General features: G+C 39.6%; 1 protein-coding gene across 2 annotated transcripts in view; it reads left to right on the top strand.

The window, feature by feature from the left end:
* The window catches only part of VCL (vinculin), a 94,808-nt gene that overhangs the window by 23,749 nt on the left and 58,000 nt on the right, over positions 1–13,059 (top strand). For both annotated transcript variants that reach the window (XM_081158439.1, XM_081158440.1), the window contains exon 2: positions 11,294–11,364. In XM_081158439.1, the coding sequence (XP_081014565.1) occupies positions 11,294–11,364 (71 nt within the window). The remainder of the gene's footprint in view (positions 1–11,293; positions 11,365–13,059) is intronic.

Raw genomic sequence — 13,059 nt, 5'->3', positions numbered from 1 at the left:
GACAGGGTCAATGGAACAAAAAATACATTTCCAAAGTCAAAATATTGATGCCCTAGCCGGTGTTGCTCGGTGGTTAGAGCCTTGGCCCGTGGACTGAAGGGTCTTAGGTTCGATCCCAGCCAAGGGCATGTACCTCGGTTGCAGGCTCCATCCCCGGCCCTGGTCAGGGCATGTATAGGAGGCAACCAATCGATGTGTCTCTCTCATGTCGATGATCCTCTCTCTCTCTCTCTCCCTTCTACTCTGAAAAGCAATGAAAAAAAAAAATATCCTCAGGATTAAAAAAAATAAAAAATTGAGTTTTCAGTTCCACATTCTTGCTATGTTAAACACTGTCTTTTTTTTTTTTTTTAAAAATACCGTAAAGTTCCTTAATCTAACCACAGCTCCAACATGCAACAGTTAAAACCACATTGCCATGACAAACCACTGTGTTCCTTATCTCTGCACCTAAATTTCTTGTCCCTACTGATCCTTAGGCCACCTTTCACTGCCTCCTGACAGTCACTATTAAGGTGATCTACACCTTATCCTGTCAGTTTCTCCCCGGTATTTCCAAACCGTGCAGCCCACATCCCTGTTCATGGAGCAGCATGGACAGCTTTATGTTCATTCTGACCTGTGGGAAGGAAGCAGGGGAGCCTGCAGTAGTGGGCAGTAATGTGCTAGGCCTTCACGTTCACTCACCACGCACTCACTGGCCCACTCGGAGGGCCTTCCAGTCCTGCAAGCTCCATTCATGGTAAGTGCTATATGTAGGTGTGCCGTTTTTTATCTTATTTTATTAATCCTCACTGAGGATATGTTTTACTGATTTTAGAGAGAGAGAAGGGAAGGGAGGGAGACAGAAAGAGAGAAGAGAGAGAGAGAAACATACATGTATGAGAGAAACATCAATCAGTTGTCTCCTGTATGTGCTCCCATCGGGGACTGAACCTGCAGCCTAGGTATGTGCCCTGACTGGGAATTGAACTGGCAACCTTTCGGTGTACAAGACGACACTTCAATCAACTGAGCCACACTAGCCAAAAATGACTAGGGTCATTTTTTACTGTACATTTCCATGTTTAGATATGTTTAGATATACAGATACCATTGTGTTAATTGCTTATAGTATTCAGTACAGTAACAGGCTGTACAGGTTTGTAGCCTCAGAGCAACAGGCCATACCATATGGCCTAAGTGTGTAGTAGGCTATACCATCTAGGGTTGGCTAAGTGCACTCTATGATGTTTGCACAGCGATGAAATCGCCTAATGATGCTTTTCTCAGGAGTATCTCCATCGCTAGGGGATGCATTCCTGTATACCAGCAGCACAAGCAACAAAAGAAAAAACAGGTAAATTGGACCTGATTAAAATTAAAAACACAAAGTGAAAAGACAGCTCACAGACTAGGAGAAAATATTTGCAAAAGACACGTAACCTAATTAAAATATGGCTTAAGGACCTGAATAGACATTTCTCTAAAGAAGACACACAGATAGTCAATAAGCACATGGAAAGATGCTCAGCATCATTGGCCATCAGACGTGCAAATCCAGATCGCAGTGAGACACCCCTGCACTAGGATGGCTGTAATTAAAAAACGAAACAAAAAACACAGATAAGAAAGAACAAGTGTTGATGACGTGGAGAAACTGGACCTCATACATTGGTGGTAGAGATGTTAAATGTTACAGCCTCTTTGGGAAATAGTCTGGCAGTTCCTCAGCCATTAAACAGGTTTACTATACGATCCAGTAATTCTGCCCCTAGATATATACCCAGGAGAAATGAAAACATATACCCACATAAAACCATCTACAGTAATGTTCACAGCAGTTTATTCATAAAAGCCAAAAAGTGGAAACAACCCAAATGTCCATCAACTGATGAATGATAAAGAAAATGCAATAACCGTACAATGCAATTTTATTTGGCAGTAAAACCCAGTGAAGTACTGATACATGCTGCAACATGAAAGAAGCCAGTCACTGAAGAACATATATTGTATGATTCCATTTATATCAGATCTATAGAGACAGAAAGTAGATTAGTGGTTGCCTGAGGCTGGATGGGGGCGGGGAAGGAAACTAACGGGTTTCTTTTTGGGGTGATGAAAATATTCACAAATTGTGATGGCTGGCCCGGCTGGTGTGGCTCAGTGGTTGAGCATTGACCCATGAGGTCAGGGTTTGATTCCCAGTTGGGACACGTGCCTGGGTTTCGGGCTTGATCCCCAGTAGGGGGCATGCCGGAGGCAGCCCATCAATGACTCTCATTGATGTTTCTCTCTCTCTCCCTCTCCTTTCCTCTCTCTGAAATCAATAAAATAAAATAAAAAATTGTGATGGTTGCACAATGCTGTGAATATACTAGAAATCATTAACCTCTCTCTGGCAGTTGACACTGTTGACTCCTTTTATTTTCTTGAAACTCTCTGTTCCTTTGGCTTTCATGACACAATTCTACCATTGCCCCGCCCCTCTCAGACATTTCCTTCTCAGCTCTTTTCACCAGCTTGTTCTTCCACCAGTTGCTTATCTATTGGTTTTGTTTCTGTTTCATTCATTGTCCAAGGCTTTTAGAACTTCCTGATTTCTTGTTACTTTCCAATCTATTTCTTGAGTCCGGGCAAGTAAACTGAGGAACATTTACTTATCCCCATCTAGATATCCCATAGGTACAAGTAGTTTCCCTCTCAGATCTGGCTTTCTTTTTTTATATTTTTATTGATTTTAGAGAGAGAGGAAAAAACATCGATGTGAGAGAGAAACATCAATCAGTTGCTTCCGGTATATACCCTGACCAGGACCAAACCAGCAACCTGGGCATGTACCCTGCCTGGGAATCGAACCCGTGACCTTTCGGTGCATGGGACGACTCTCAACCAACCGATCCACACCGGCCAGGGCTCAGATCTGGCTTCTTATATTACCTGTACTACCAAGTCATTTGAGTCAGAAGCCGGGGAGTCATCCTAGATTTCTCCCTCACCCTCCACATGGAGTGAATGCCGCGTAGATGCATCTCTTACATCTGCCCTCATGTCCATGTATGCTGTTGCTTTAGTTCCTCTTTAGTTTATCTTTCACTAAGGCTCTAAGCTCCTTGAGATGAGGGCCCATGTGTGTTTTCTTCCTCACTGCCTGTAATGCCTGACATTGGTATGTTATATACATACAGGGTACAGCAAAAGTAGGTTTACAGTTGTGAGTACACAAAACAGAGTTTATCCTTATGTTATTATTTATTAATTATTGTGTTATTTTCCATATGATCAACTGTATAACTACTTTTGCGCCACCCTGTATTTGTTGATTGAATAAATGGACTAACAAAAAAACTTGTCCTCCTAGTTACCTTTCCTCTGGTCTATTTTTGCTGTATTTTTCTTGTTGAAATGCAAACCTAATAATATCTTTTGATTAGAACCGTTAACCAATTTCCCATTGCTTAGAGAATAGCGCTTAGGCCCCTTGCGTACAAGGCCCTCCCTGATGTGGCCTCTTACTGCTTCTCCAATTATCCCTCCTCTCCTCAGCTCCTCTCCAACCTGTGCGCTGTGTCCCAGCCGTGTGGATCTGTCTTCCCTGAGCTGGCCGTGCTTTCGCATGTGCTGCCCCACTACTGGAAAGCTCTCCTTTCTTCCATGAATCCCATTACTCCTGGAGAGCTCTTACCACCCTTCCTAGAGTATCTTTTCTTCTGCGAAACCTCCCCTACCTCACTGATGCAGAGCTGAAACTTGTGTGTAACTCTATTATAGCATGTGCTACCCATGGTGTAACAGTGATTCGTTTAAGCATTTTCTTGCCTATGAAGGGCAAGGACTGAGTCTCACTTATTTTTGTATCCCTGTCACACACAGCGCTGCACACAGTGCCTACCACATAGAAAGTACTCGATGAGTGTTTGATTAAGTGAATGAGTTGGAAATCAGAATAGAGTCCTAGTTTTCCTGGATATGTCGCTTTTTAAACACCTGACTTTGGTGTATCACCTGTGAATGACACAAAAGCTACCAGTGAGGGAGTGGATGAATCATAAGCCCATCATCACTGCAGGAAAACAAAAGTGTTGCTGATGGTGGGTCACATACATTATTCCCGTGTGTCCCAAGCATGGTACTGGACATAGCTGCGTATCAGAATGGCTGTTTAGTATAACGGATTGATCAGCCTAATACGTAAGACCATAAGAAACATTGATTTGAGCCAAACGAAGTACAGGCAGATGGATGACATTCCTTTGTCTGGTCACAGTCAATTGGCCCTGTAGCTTTAACTGTAAGTTAGTCGTATGTTTTCATTATTTGTATATTCTTAGCCATGAAGAACTTGTGTTGATTACCATCTCCCCGCCACCTATTCAATATAATGCTCTATAGCTACCACTTATAAGTACAAATTGGTAACACGAGTCCTCCCTGCTGTGTCTTGTCTTCCTGTTTTCTTACGCTTAGTCTAGCTAGGGGAGTCATCTACATTAACATATTCTTTAGCCTGGCTAGTGACTTGAACCAGCCAAGCTCTTTTTTGCTGGAAGGAAACCAAATCTCTCTACATTACTGAATCAAATCGAGTAGATTGTGATGAAAGGAGTAATAACAACAACAGCAGAAGACAAAAGGCCTCTCACAGGGAATTTTGAACTAAAGTCACATATTGAACAAAAGATATTTAAATTAACTACTGAACAAAGTAAGAGCTCTTCAAAGGAAACAGGGCTCCCTGCCAAGCCCCTAAACATGCCCCCAGGCCTCTCACCCCTTCACTGTGTTGTTTCAGCTTGCTGTCTAAGGATGCTTTATTTCTTATCATTCTCTTCCCACCACCTAGTGGATGCATGGCTGGCACTTGCTGTCCATTTATTGAATTGAATGGGATTGGGTCTCGACAGTTAGAGGCAATTCTCTGAAGAAGAAAATAAAAGAGAAATAATTTTAGTAGTGAATAGAGCCAAGAAGTCTGAGTTTCAGCAACGGAATAAAGTTTGGAAAAAAATAAAATGCATTTACTATAAAGTTAGATTATTTTGCAAGGGTTGTTTTTAAATGCTGACCTGGAAAATGTGCTCAGAACTTTGACTATAACTAAGACCTATATGCCATTCTTTTTTCTGTGTATGTGGTTTTTAAACATATTTTCATTGATTTTTCGAGAGAGAGAGAAAGAGAGAGGAATGTTGATACGAGAGCGAAACATCTATTGGCTGCCTCCTGCACGCCCCCTACTGGGTGTACCAGGATGATGCTCCCACCAACTGAGATACACCAGCCAGGGCAAAAAGATAAATTTAAAGGTGAAACCTGGCCAACCTACAGTAGACAAGTGAGACATCTAAAGAGAGCACATAGTGTAGGAGAAATATTTGACTAATTAAATGATTTGTTTATGGTCCCATTGCCATTTATTAGGTAGGTCAAAACTAGAAACCAAGTCACCAAATTCCCATGCATATGCTCTTAATATGTCTGTAGCAAAAAAACATTTGGCTTAACCAGCCAAGCGTTTTGATTACCCGGTGCTGAACGTGGTTAAGAAGCTTTTGTCAAGATTATTAATGACCTGCTCGTTTGAGAGTTGTAGCCTATTTTAGGAACCATAGGCTTCCCCACCCTAAGGCTGACCTCAGGAATAATGTCCTTCCACAAGCCATGAAGATTCCTCCTCTTTAACAAAGAGCATTTTGTGAATTATTCCCTTTCTTAATTTTGCTTTTTTTATTTGCAAACGATGGGTACTATAGAGACTGTTTCTGTCTGATGGGGTGGGCAGAGAGGAGGAAAGCATGTTCCTGTGAAAGCTTTGTCTTTGGCTCTCCTAGATAGGTTTTGCCAGTTGCTCACAAAAAGGGAAAGCTTTTCTGGTCCTGCATATTTTTAGAAACTGGCTTCTTTGGAAGTTCTTGACTTGATAGTTCAGTGAGTGAACACTGATTTGGAAAGATCTAGAACCGAGAATGATCACCTTTGAATGAACGGGCAGGTTAAGTTATCTAACTCTCTCTGCCTTCACTTGTTGTACAGCCCCTTGTAGGCTGACTCAGGCCTTCCTCTGTGGCCTCCTGTCCTCTGCTGAAGCCGCAGCAGCCTGTCTTTCTTATCAAGTCAATCACGTGCTCAGACACATCGGGGCCTTTGCCCCGTTCCTCTTTCTGTTGGGACTGTCTGATCTCTCTCTTTTCTCCACCTGGCTTTCCAGGTCCGGTTCCTTTTTTGTGTGTGAAGATACCACGTAGCAAAGGCAAAACTGAAGGTTAATCTAGCAGCTGTGTGAGGGTACATTGGATGGAAGAGGGAGGGCTATGGAGGCAGGGAGATCAGTTTTAGGAGACAACGACCTGTAGACCTGAGCTGTCCAATATGGTAGCTTCTAGCCTTAAGTGGCAATTTAAATTAAAGTTAATCGAGAGAAGCCAATCTGTAAAGGCTATGTACTATATGATTTCCACTATATGACATTCTGGAAGCGACAAAACTAGGGAGACAGTAAAAATATCTGGTTGCCAGGGTTTTGGGGGCAGGGGAGGATGACTGCTCGGAGCACAGGATTTTTAGGGCAGTTCTCTGTGTGATACCATAACGAGGGACACATGCCATTGTGTATTTGTTAAACCCATGGAATATACAACACCAAGAGTGAACTCTAATGTAAACTATGTAAATATATGTAATATGTACAACACTAAGAGTGAACCATAATGTAAACTTGCTGATTATGATGTGTCAATGGTAGGTTCATCAGTTGTAGGTTCATCAGCTGTAACAAGTACCACTCTGGTGGGGTTTGTTAATGGGGGAGGCTATTAATGGGGGGGTAGGAAGTGTATGGGAAATCTCTGTATCTTCCCCTCAATTTTGCTGTGAACCTAAAACTGCATTTAAAAAAATGAAGTTTAATTTAAAATTCTAAATTAATTTAAATTAAGTAAAAGTAATAATTCAGTACCACAGTTGCACTAGACCCACATCGAGTGCTCAATAGCCACGCATGGCTAATGGCTACTGTATTAGCACAGTTTAAGTAGAACATTTCCATCATAAAATAAGTTCTGTTGGATAGCATTGCCAAAAATTAACTCCTCAAATGAAAATGCCAGTCATTCTGCATAGGCATGTTTGATGTGTTGTGCCTTGCAAACAGGACCATTCATTTTACCTGCCCTAATTCTAGACTGAGTATATTGAAGATCAGAGCGTTTGTGGCTACCATCACTGTCAGTATGAATGCAGCTTTGAATAGTAAACCAGATTTAGTGCCCATCACTTAAATACTTAAAAATAGCTTTTAAATAAGTAGCCCTTGAATATCTTTTTATTATCTATTTCTCTTTCCCTACCTACCCTCACCCTTACAAGAGAGCTATAAAGTAATTAAATAAAATTCATTCTTTAGTACTTACATCTCCTGGGGTCAGAATATTTGTTTTAATGGATTTGCCTGGTATACTTAATGATTGTTTTATCTTTTCATGATACATCTTTGCTATATATCAGCCTTCTAGCATTGCTGCCTTTGAGAAAAGCATTTTTTTTCTTTCCTTCAGTCTACTCCCTAACCCCTACCCCAATCTGTTCAAGAGCAAGTCCTATCAATTCTGTCTGCTTCCAAAAGAAGTAATTCTCCATTTCCACTTTCACATCTTGTTTTGTCACTGTGATTTCTCTCCTGGATGACTGTAATAGCCTCCTAACTGGTCACCCTGCTTCTCCTTGCCTGCTAAGATCACTTGTCCGTATAACAGGCAAAATGACCTTTTAAAAAGAAAATCAGATCGTGTCAATCTCTTGTTTAGCATTCCTGCTTCCTGTTGTACTTAGAAAAGATTCCAAACCTGGCCTTAACCTGGCCTAAAAGCATCTTTGTAATCTGGCCTTTGCCTTCTTACCCAGCCTCATCACACCTTCCTCCTCACTGGGCCACAGCCTCTCTGGCCTCCTGTGGTTTCTTCGAATATACCCCAATTTATTTTTCTTCTCCCTCTGGTTCTTTTCAGGCTCTTGCATGAGTGGTTCCTCCTCAGCTTCAAAGTCTCAGCTCCAACGTTGCTTTCTCAGAGAAGCCTTCTTTGCCTATTCTTTCTAAGATAGGCTCCCTCTGCCCCATTCCTTTGGTTAATCCTTAACTGAGGTCTTTTGGAGAGAATGGGAGGAATGGGGAGAAACAGAGAGAGAGAAACATCAACGTGAGAGAGACACATCCATTGGTTGCCTCCCTCACGAGCCCCCGGTGAGGGTGGGGGGCTGGAGGGCAGGGATCAAGCCTGCAACCGAGGTGCGTGCCTTTGACCAGAATCGAACCCGAGACCCTTCAGTCTGAAGGCCGACACTCTAACCACTGAGCCAAACCGTCCAGGGCTGCTACATGCTTTATGGCATCATCCTTATCATTTTTTTTCTGGAATGATCTTGTTTGTTTATTTATTTACTTGTGCACTCTCTCTCTGCTCCTACTAGAATATAGGTTTCACGAGGGCAGGAAGCTTATTTTTACTCCCTGCTCTATCCTCAGTACCTAGAACAGTGCCTGGTGCATGTTTAATAAAACTGGATAACTGAATACTTTCTAAAGAAGACATCAGAGGAATTCGTTTTCTCTCTCTCCCCTTCTCCCTCCCTCCCTCTCTCGGTGTATATATGTGTATGTCTAAAAGAAAGGGACTCTCCATGCATCTAAATGTGAATATTCCTTCTAGGCCCTTTATACTTAGTATGAACTAGTGATTGTTGTGAGCACCATCTTTTACTTCATGAAATCATGACCCACAGCTTTCTGAATGGTTGATTTTAGTTGGGAAATATAGTGAACAATACATCTGGAAATATTCTGTCATGTTTTGATCTGAAAAACTCTACTGAACCAGCTGCTGATTTAAAAGGCTTTTATTATGGTACAGGCAGCCTATTGTCTAAAAGGCACTGGCTGTTACACAGTGGTGTGTGTGTGGCTCTTTCTGAGCTGTTAACTTGAGAGAAAAAACTTGTATTCATTAACTTATGCGTGACTTGTATTCTCCAAGAATAGTTTATTGTGTTATTTTCTTTGTGCATTTAGGGATTTCTCTTACTGATTTTCTTTAAACTCAATCAGAGTTAAATGGTTAAATGGTAGGATTGAGATACTTTCTATTCTGAGTTTAGAAAATTTCACAGATTTCTGCATTAAAGTTGGGTTTATATTTATGGATAGGATTGGTGAATTTCACCATCCACTGTATTAAAGTTTACTTCTATAATACTTTACAATATGTGACATAGTGAAAGAAAAATTGACATCTAAGCCCTGCATAGGAGTAATTTTGAAGAAGGTGAGGATGTGTACTGTTTGTGGTGTAATAGATACACATGCACATGCACACAGTCTGGTTAGTGTGGCTTTTAATATTTCAATTTTTAAAAATTTTTGGCCATTACCACTTAGAAGATTTATATAAAATGACAGATAATTACTGAAATTATTAGGTAGGAAATAGTTGTACCTAAGCAACCCAGAGTGATATTTTAGTATTAGTTTTTAATTTTTTAATATATTTTTAATTGATTTTAGAGAGGGAGGAAGGGAGAGAGAGAAACATTGATGATAGTGGAACATTGATCAGTTGCCTCCTGCATGCCCCCCCAGCCCCCCCGGGGACTGAGCCCACAACCTGGACGTGTGCCCTGACTGGGAATCGAACCAGTGACCTCTTGGTGCATGGGACGATGCTCGACCACCTGAGCTACACCAGCCAGTGCTTAGTATCAGTTTTTAAACTAAAAAAATTGTGTATTCACATTCCAGAAAATTAGAAAACAGGAAATACAGATACAGATTCACTCAAAAATTTCACAAGAATTAATAAAACCACTGGTAACATATTATTTTATATTATTTCACTGTTTTTCCTTATACATATGGTTTTTTGGTTTGTTTTAATGATAATGTATTTATTTTTTTATTCTTCCTTTTTAATGAAATATGTCATAAATTTTCCCATAGTGCTGAGTCTTTATAACCATGGTTTTAATAGCCCCATAGTACTCCATCTAAAGAGCTTTCTTAATTTACTTAAGTGTTCCTCATTGTTGGATAAGTTATTTAAAAAATATTTTAGCCCGGCCAGGCATGGCTCAGCGGTTGAGCATCGACCTAGGATCCAGGCGATCGGGGTTCGATTCCTGGTCAGGGCACATGCCCGGGTTGCGGGCTTGATCCCCAGATCAATGACTCTCTCATCATTGATGTTTCTCTCTCTCTCTCTCTCCCTCTCCTTTCCTCTCTCTGAAATCAATAAAGATATATTAAAAAATAAAAGTTTTAGTTTTCATAAATAACATGATAGTGAACACTTTTGTGAATATTGTTATCACATTTGATATTATTGCTTATAGGCTATATTCTCATAAGTGGAACTCCCAGATATCATATTTTTTATGTCTCTTAACACACAAACAAATGATTTTCTAAAGAGAATATACCAATTTATATTGCCACCAGCAAGGCGTAAAACTATTTCATTGCAGCGTTTAGCATTATGTCTTTTTTCTTTTTAAGTTGCTCTGCAAGGAGAAAAAATGTGTTGATTACTAGTGAAGTTATGTATTTCCTTTTTTTTATAATCCTTAACTGAGGATATTTTTTCCATTGATTTTTTTAGAGAGAGTGGAAGGGAAGGAGGGGGAGAGAGAGGGAGAGAAACATCAATGTGAGAGATACACATCAATTGGTTGCCTCCCACATGCACCCTGACTGGGGGTGGGGAACAAACCTGCAACCCAGGTACATGCCCTTGACTGGAAATCGAACCCGAGACCCTTTGATGCTCAGGCTGACACTCTACCGTTGAGCTGCACTAGCCAGGGCAGAAGTTCTATATTTTCCTATATTTGGTTTCTAATTTCAGAGTCATAATTCCTTCACATATTTTTCCCCGTTTAGTAACAAATTTTTTTCTCTATAGACATTTTAGCCTACCCAACTCGATTCAGGTACTTCATGTGCTCTTTTAGAGACGGAGCAGTTTGTCAGTTAAACATGCACACGTCACACATATATATTCTCACTGATGAATTTTTCTTTTTTCCCCCTCTGTGCTCAATGATGCCTTCAAATTAATTACTCTGGAGAAGGGTTAATACGTTACGTTTGTGCTTCATATTGTTATCCAAGTATGTTGTGGAAGCATATATGTGAGAAACCTTGATAATTTCAAAATATCCAGAAATTTTCTTGGAACCTAGTTATTATAAAGTATATGTTTTAAAAATGTTTAATAGTCTTAAAAGTCTGAAAATTTATATTTGAATTGTGTTTCTTTTTCCTCTGTAGGTTGGAAAAGAGACTGTTCAAACAACTGAGGATCAGATTTTAAAGAGAGATATGCCACCAGCATTTATTAAGTGAGTAATTAAAATATTCTTTTGTTGCAAAGCAGAATAATTCTCCTTAGGAAAGAAAAGTAACTGATCTAGTAGCAACTTTATTTTTAATGTAAGGCTGTGTTTACAATTGACATTTCACATTTTCATCTTTTAACACTTAGGTTTAGGTTTCCTACTGTTGATTTTATTCATTGGTGTTAAGCCTTTTAAACATTATTATTTTTTTAAAGACCATTGTATTTGATGTTTATTTTTATTTATTTATTTATTTTATTTTAGAGAGAGATTTGTTGTTCCTCTCATTTATGCACTCATTGGTTGATTCTTGTATGTGCCCTTACCAGGGATTGAACCCGCAACCTTGGTGTTTCAAGACAGTGCTCTAACCAACTCAGCTGCCCTGCCAGGGCAACATAATTATTTTTAATAAAACCATGACTTCTGAATTTTGTTTTCCAGAATGAAAAGGATTCAGAAATATTCTGACTTTAGCATGCACAAATCAGAATTGTATACTGAACACCTTTGCTTAGAGTTAAGGGAATAACTTTAAAAAAATTTATTGTATTTCAATAGCATTTTAAATTTAAGTTATATTTACATATCACCTAATTCTCCTACAAATAATTTTCAGGCGTTTTGGCCTATCCTGCATAAAAGCAGAGATACTAACTTTTGATTAGTTAAAACTTCCCAGGTTCTTGATTATACTGTCTTTGATTAATGGCTTTGTTTTATATGGCAGTCAAATCCTGAGTAAAAGCAAAGGTTGATGCATAACAGTTTTTTATTTTATAAAATATTTTAAAATTGATTTTTAGATAGAAAGAAAGGGAGAGAGAGAGAGAAACATTGATGTGAGAGATTGATTGGCTGCCTCCTGTACGTCCCTACCAGGGAGCAAGCCTGCAACCCGGGCATGTGCCCTGACCAGGAATCTAACCAGTGACCTTTTGGTGCATGGTACAATGCCCAAACCACTGAGACACAGTGGCCAGGGTGCATGACAATTTTTTTTAAAAAAGCAGAACCTCTACAAGTCGATAAGAATGAGATAAATATTCATTACAAAAAAGGGGGCAAAGGATTTGAATAGGCACTTCAAATGAGAGGAAATCCAAATGGCCAATAAACCTATGAAAGGGTACTCTATCTCATCAGTTATCGCAGAAATGCAAATTATTCCATTATACGCCTCTAAATTAAGAAGTCTGATAATATCAGCTGTTGAGGATGTGGAGCATTTGGAACTCTCATACACTGCTGTTGGGAACCTAAATTGGTGCAGTCACTTTGAGAAAGAAGTTTGGCATTAATAAAGTAGAATATAGGAAATTCCACTCCCAGGTATGATTCCTAGAGAAACTTATGCCCGTGCACACTAGGATCCATATACAAAAATATTGATATTAACAGTGTTCATGATCACCCCACTGGTCTATCTACAGTTGAACGGATAAAAACAATCATGGTATAGTCATAAATTGGAACATTAATCAGTAATAAAGGAATGGGAATTTTTCACTTTAAAACGATTCATTTTATGTTAAATGAATTTCACCTCATTTAGAAAAAAACTGAATAAATCTCAAAAACTCAGGAATACGAATGAATTATCAATAGCTACACAGACAGGTTTCATTTATTTAAAGTTCAGAAACATTGTAGAAATAAACTGTGTTGTTAGGGATGTCTGCTTATTTGTTAAAATGA

Source organism: Miniopterus schreibersii (genome assembly GCF_964146895.1).
Source record: "Miniopterus schreibersii genome assembly, chromosome: 14".
Taxonomy (NCBI): Eukaryota; Metazoa; Chordata; class Mammalia; order Chiroptera; family Miniopteridae; genus Miniopterus; species Miniopterus schreibersii.
This window is presented reverse-complemented; position numbering and strand designations above follow the sequence as displayed.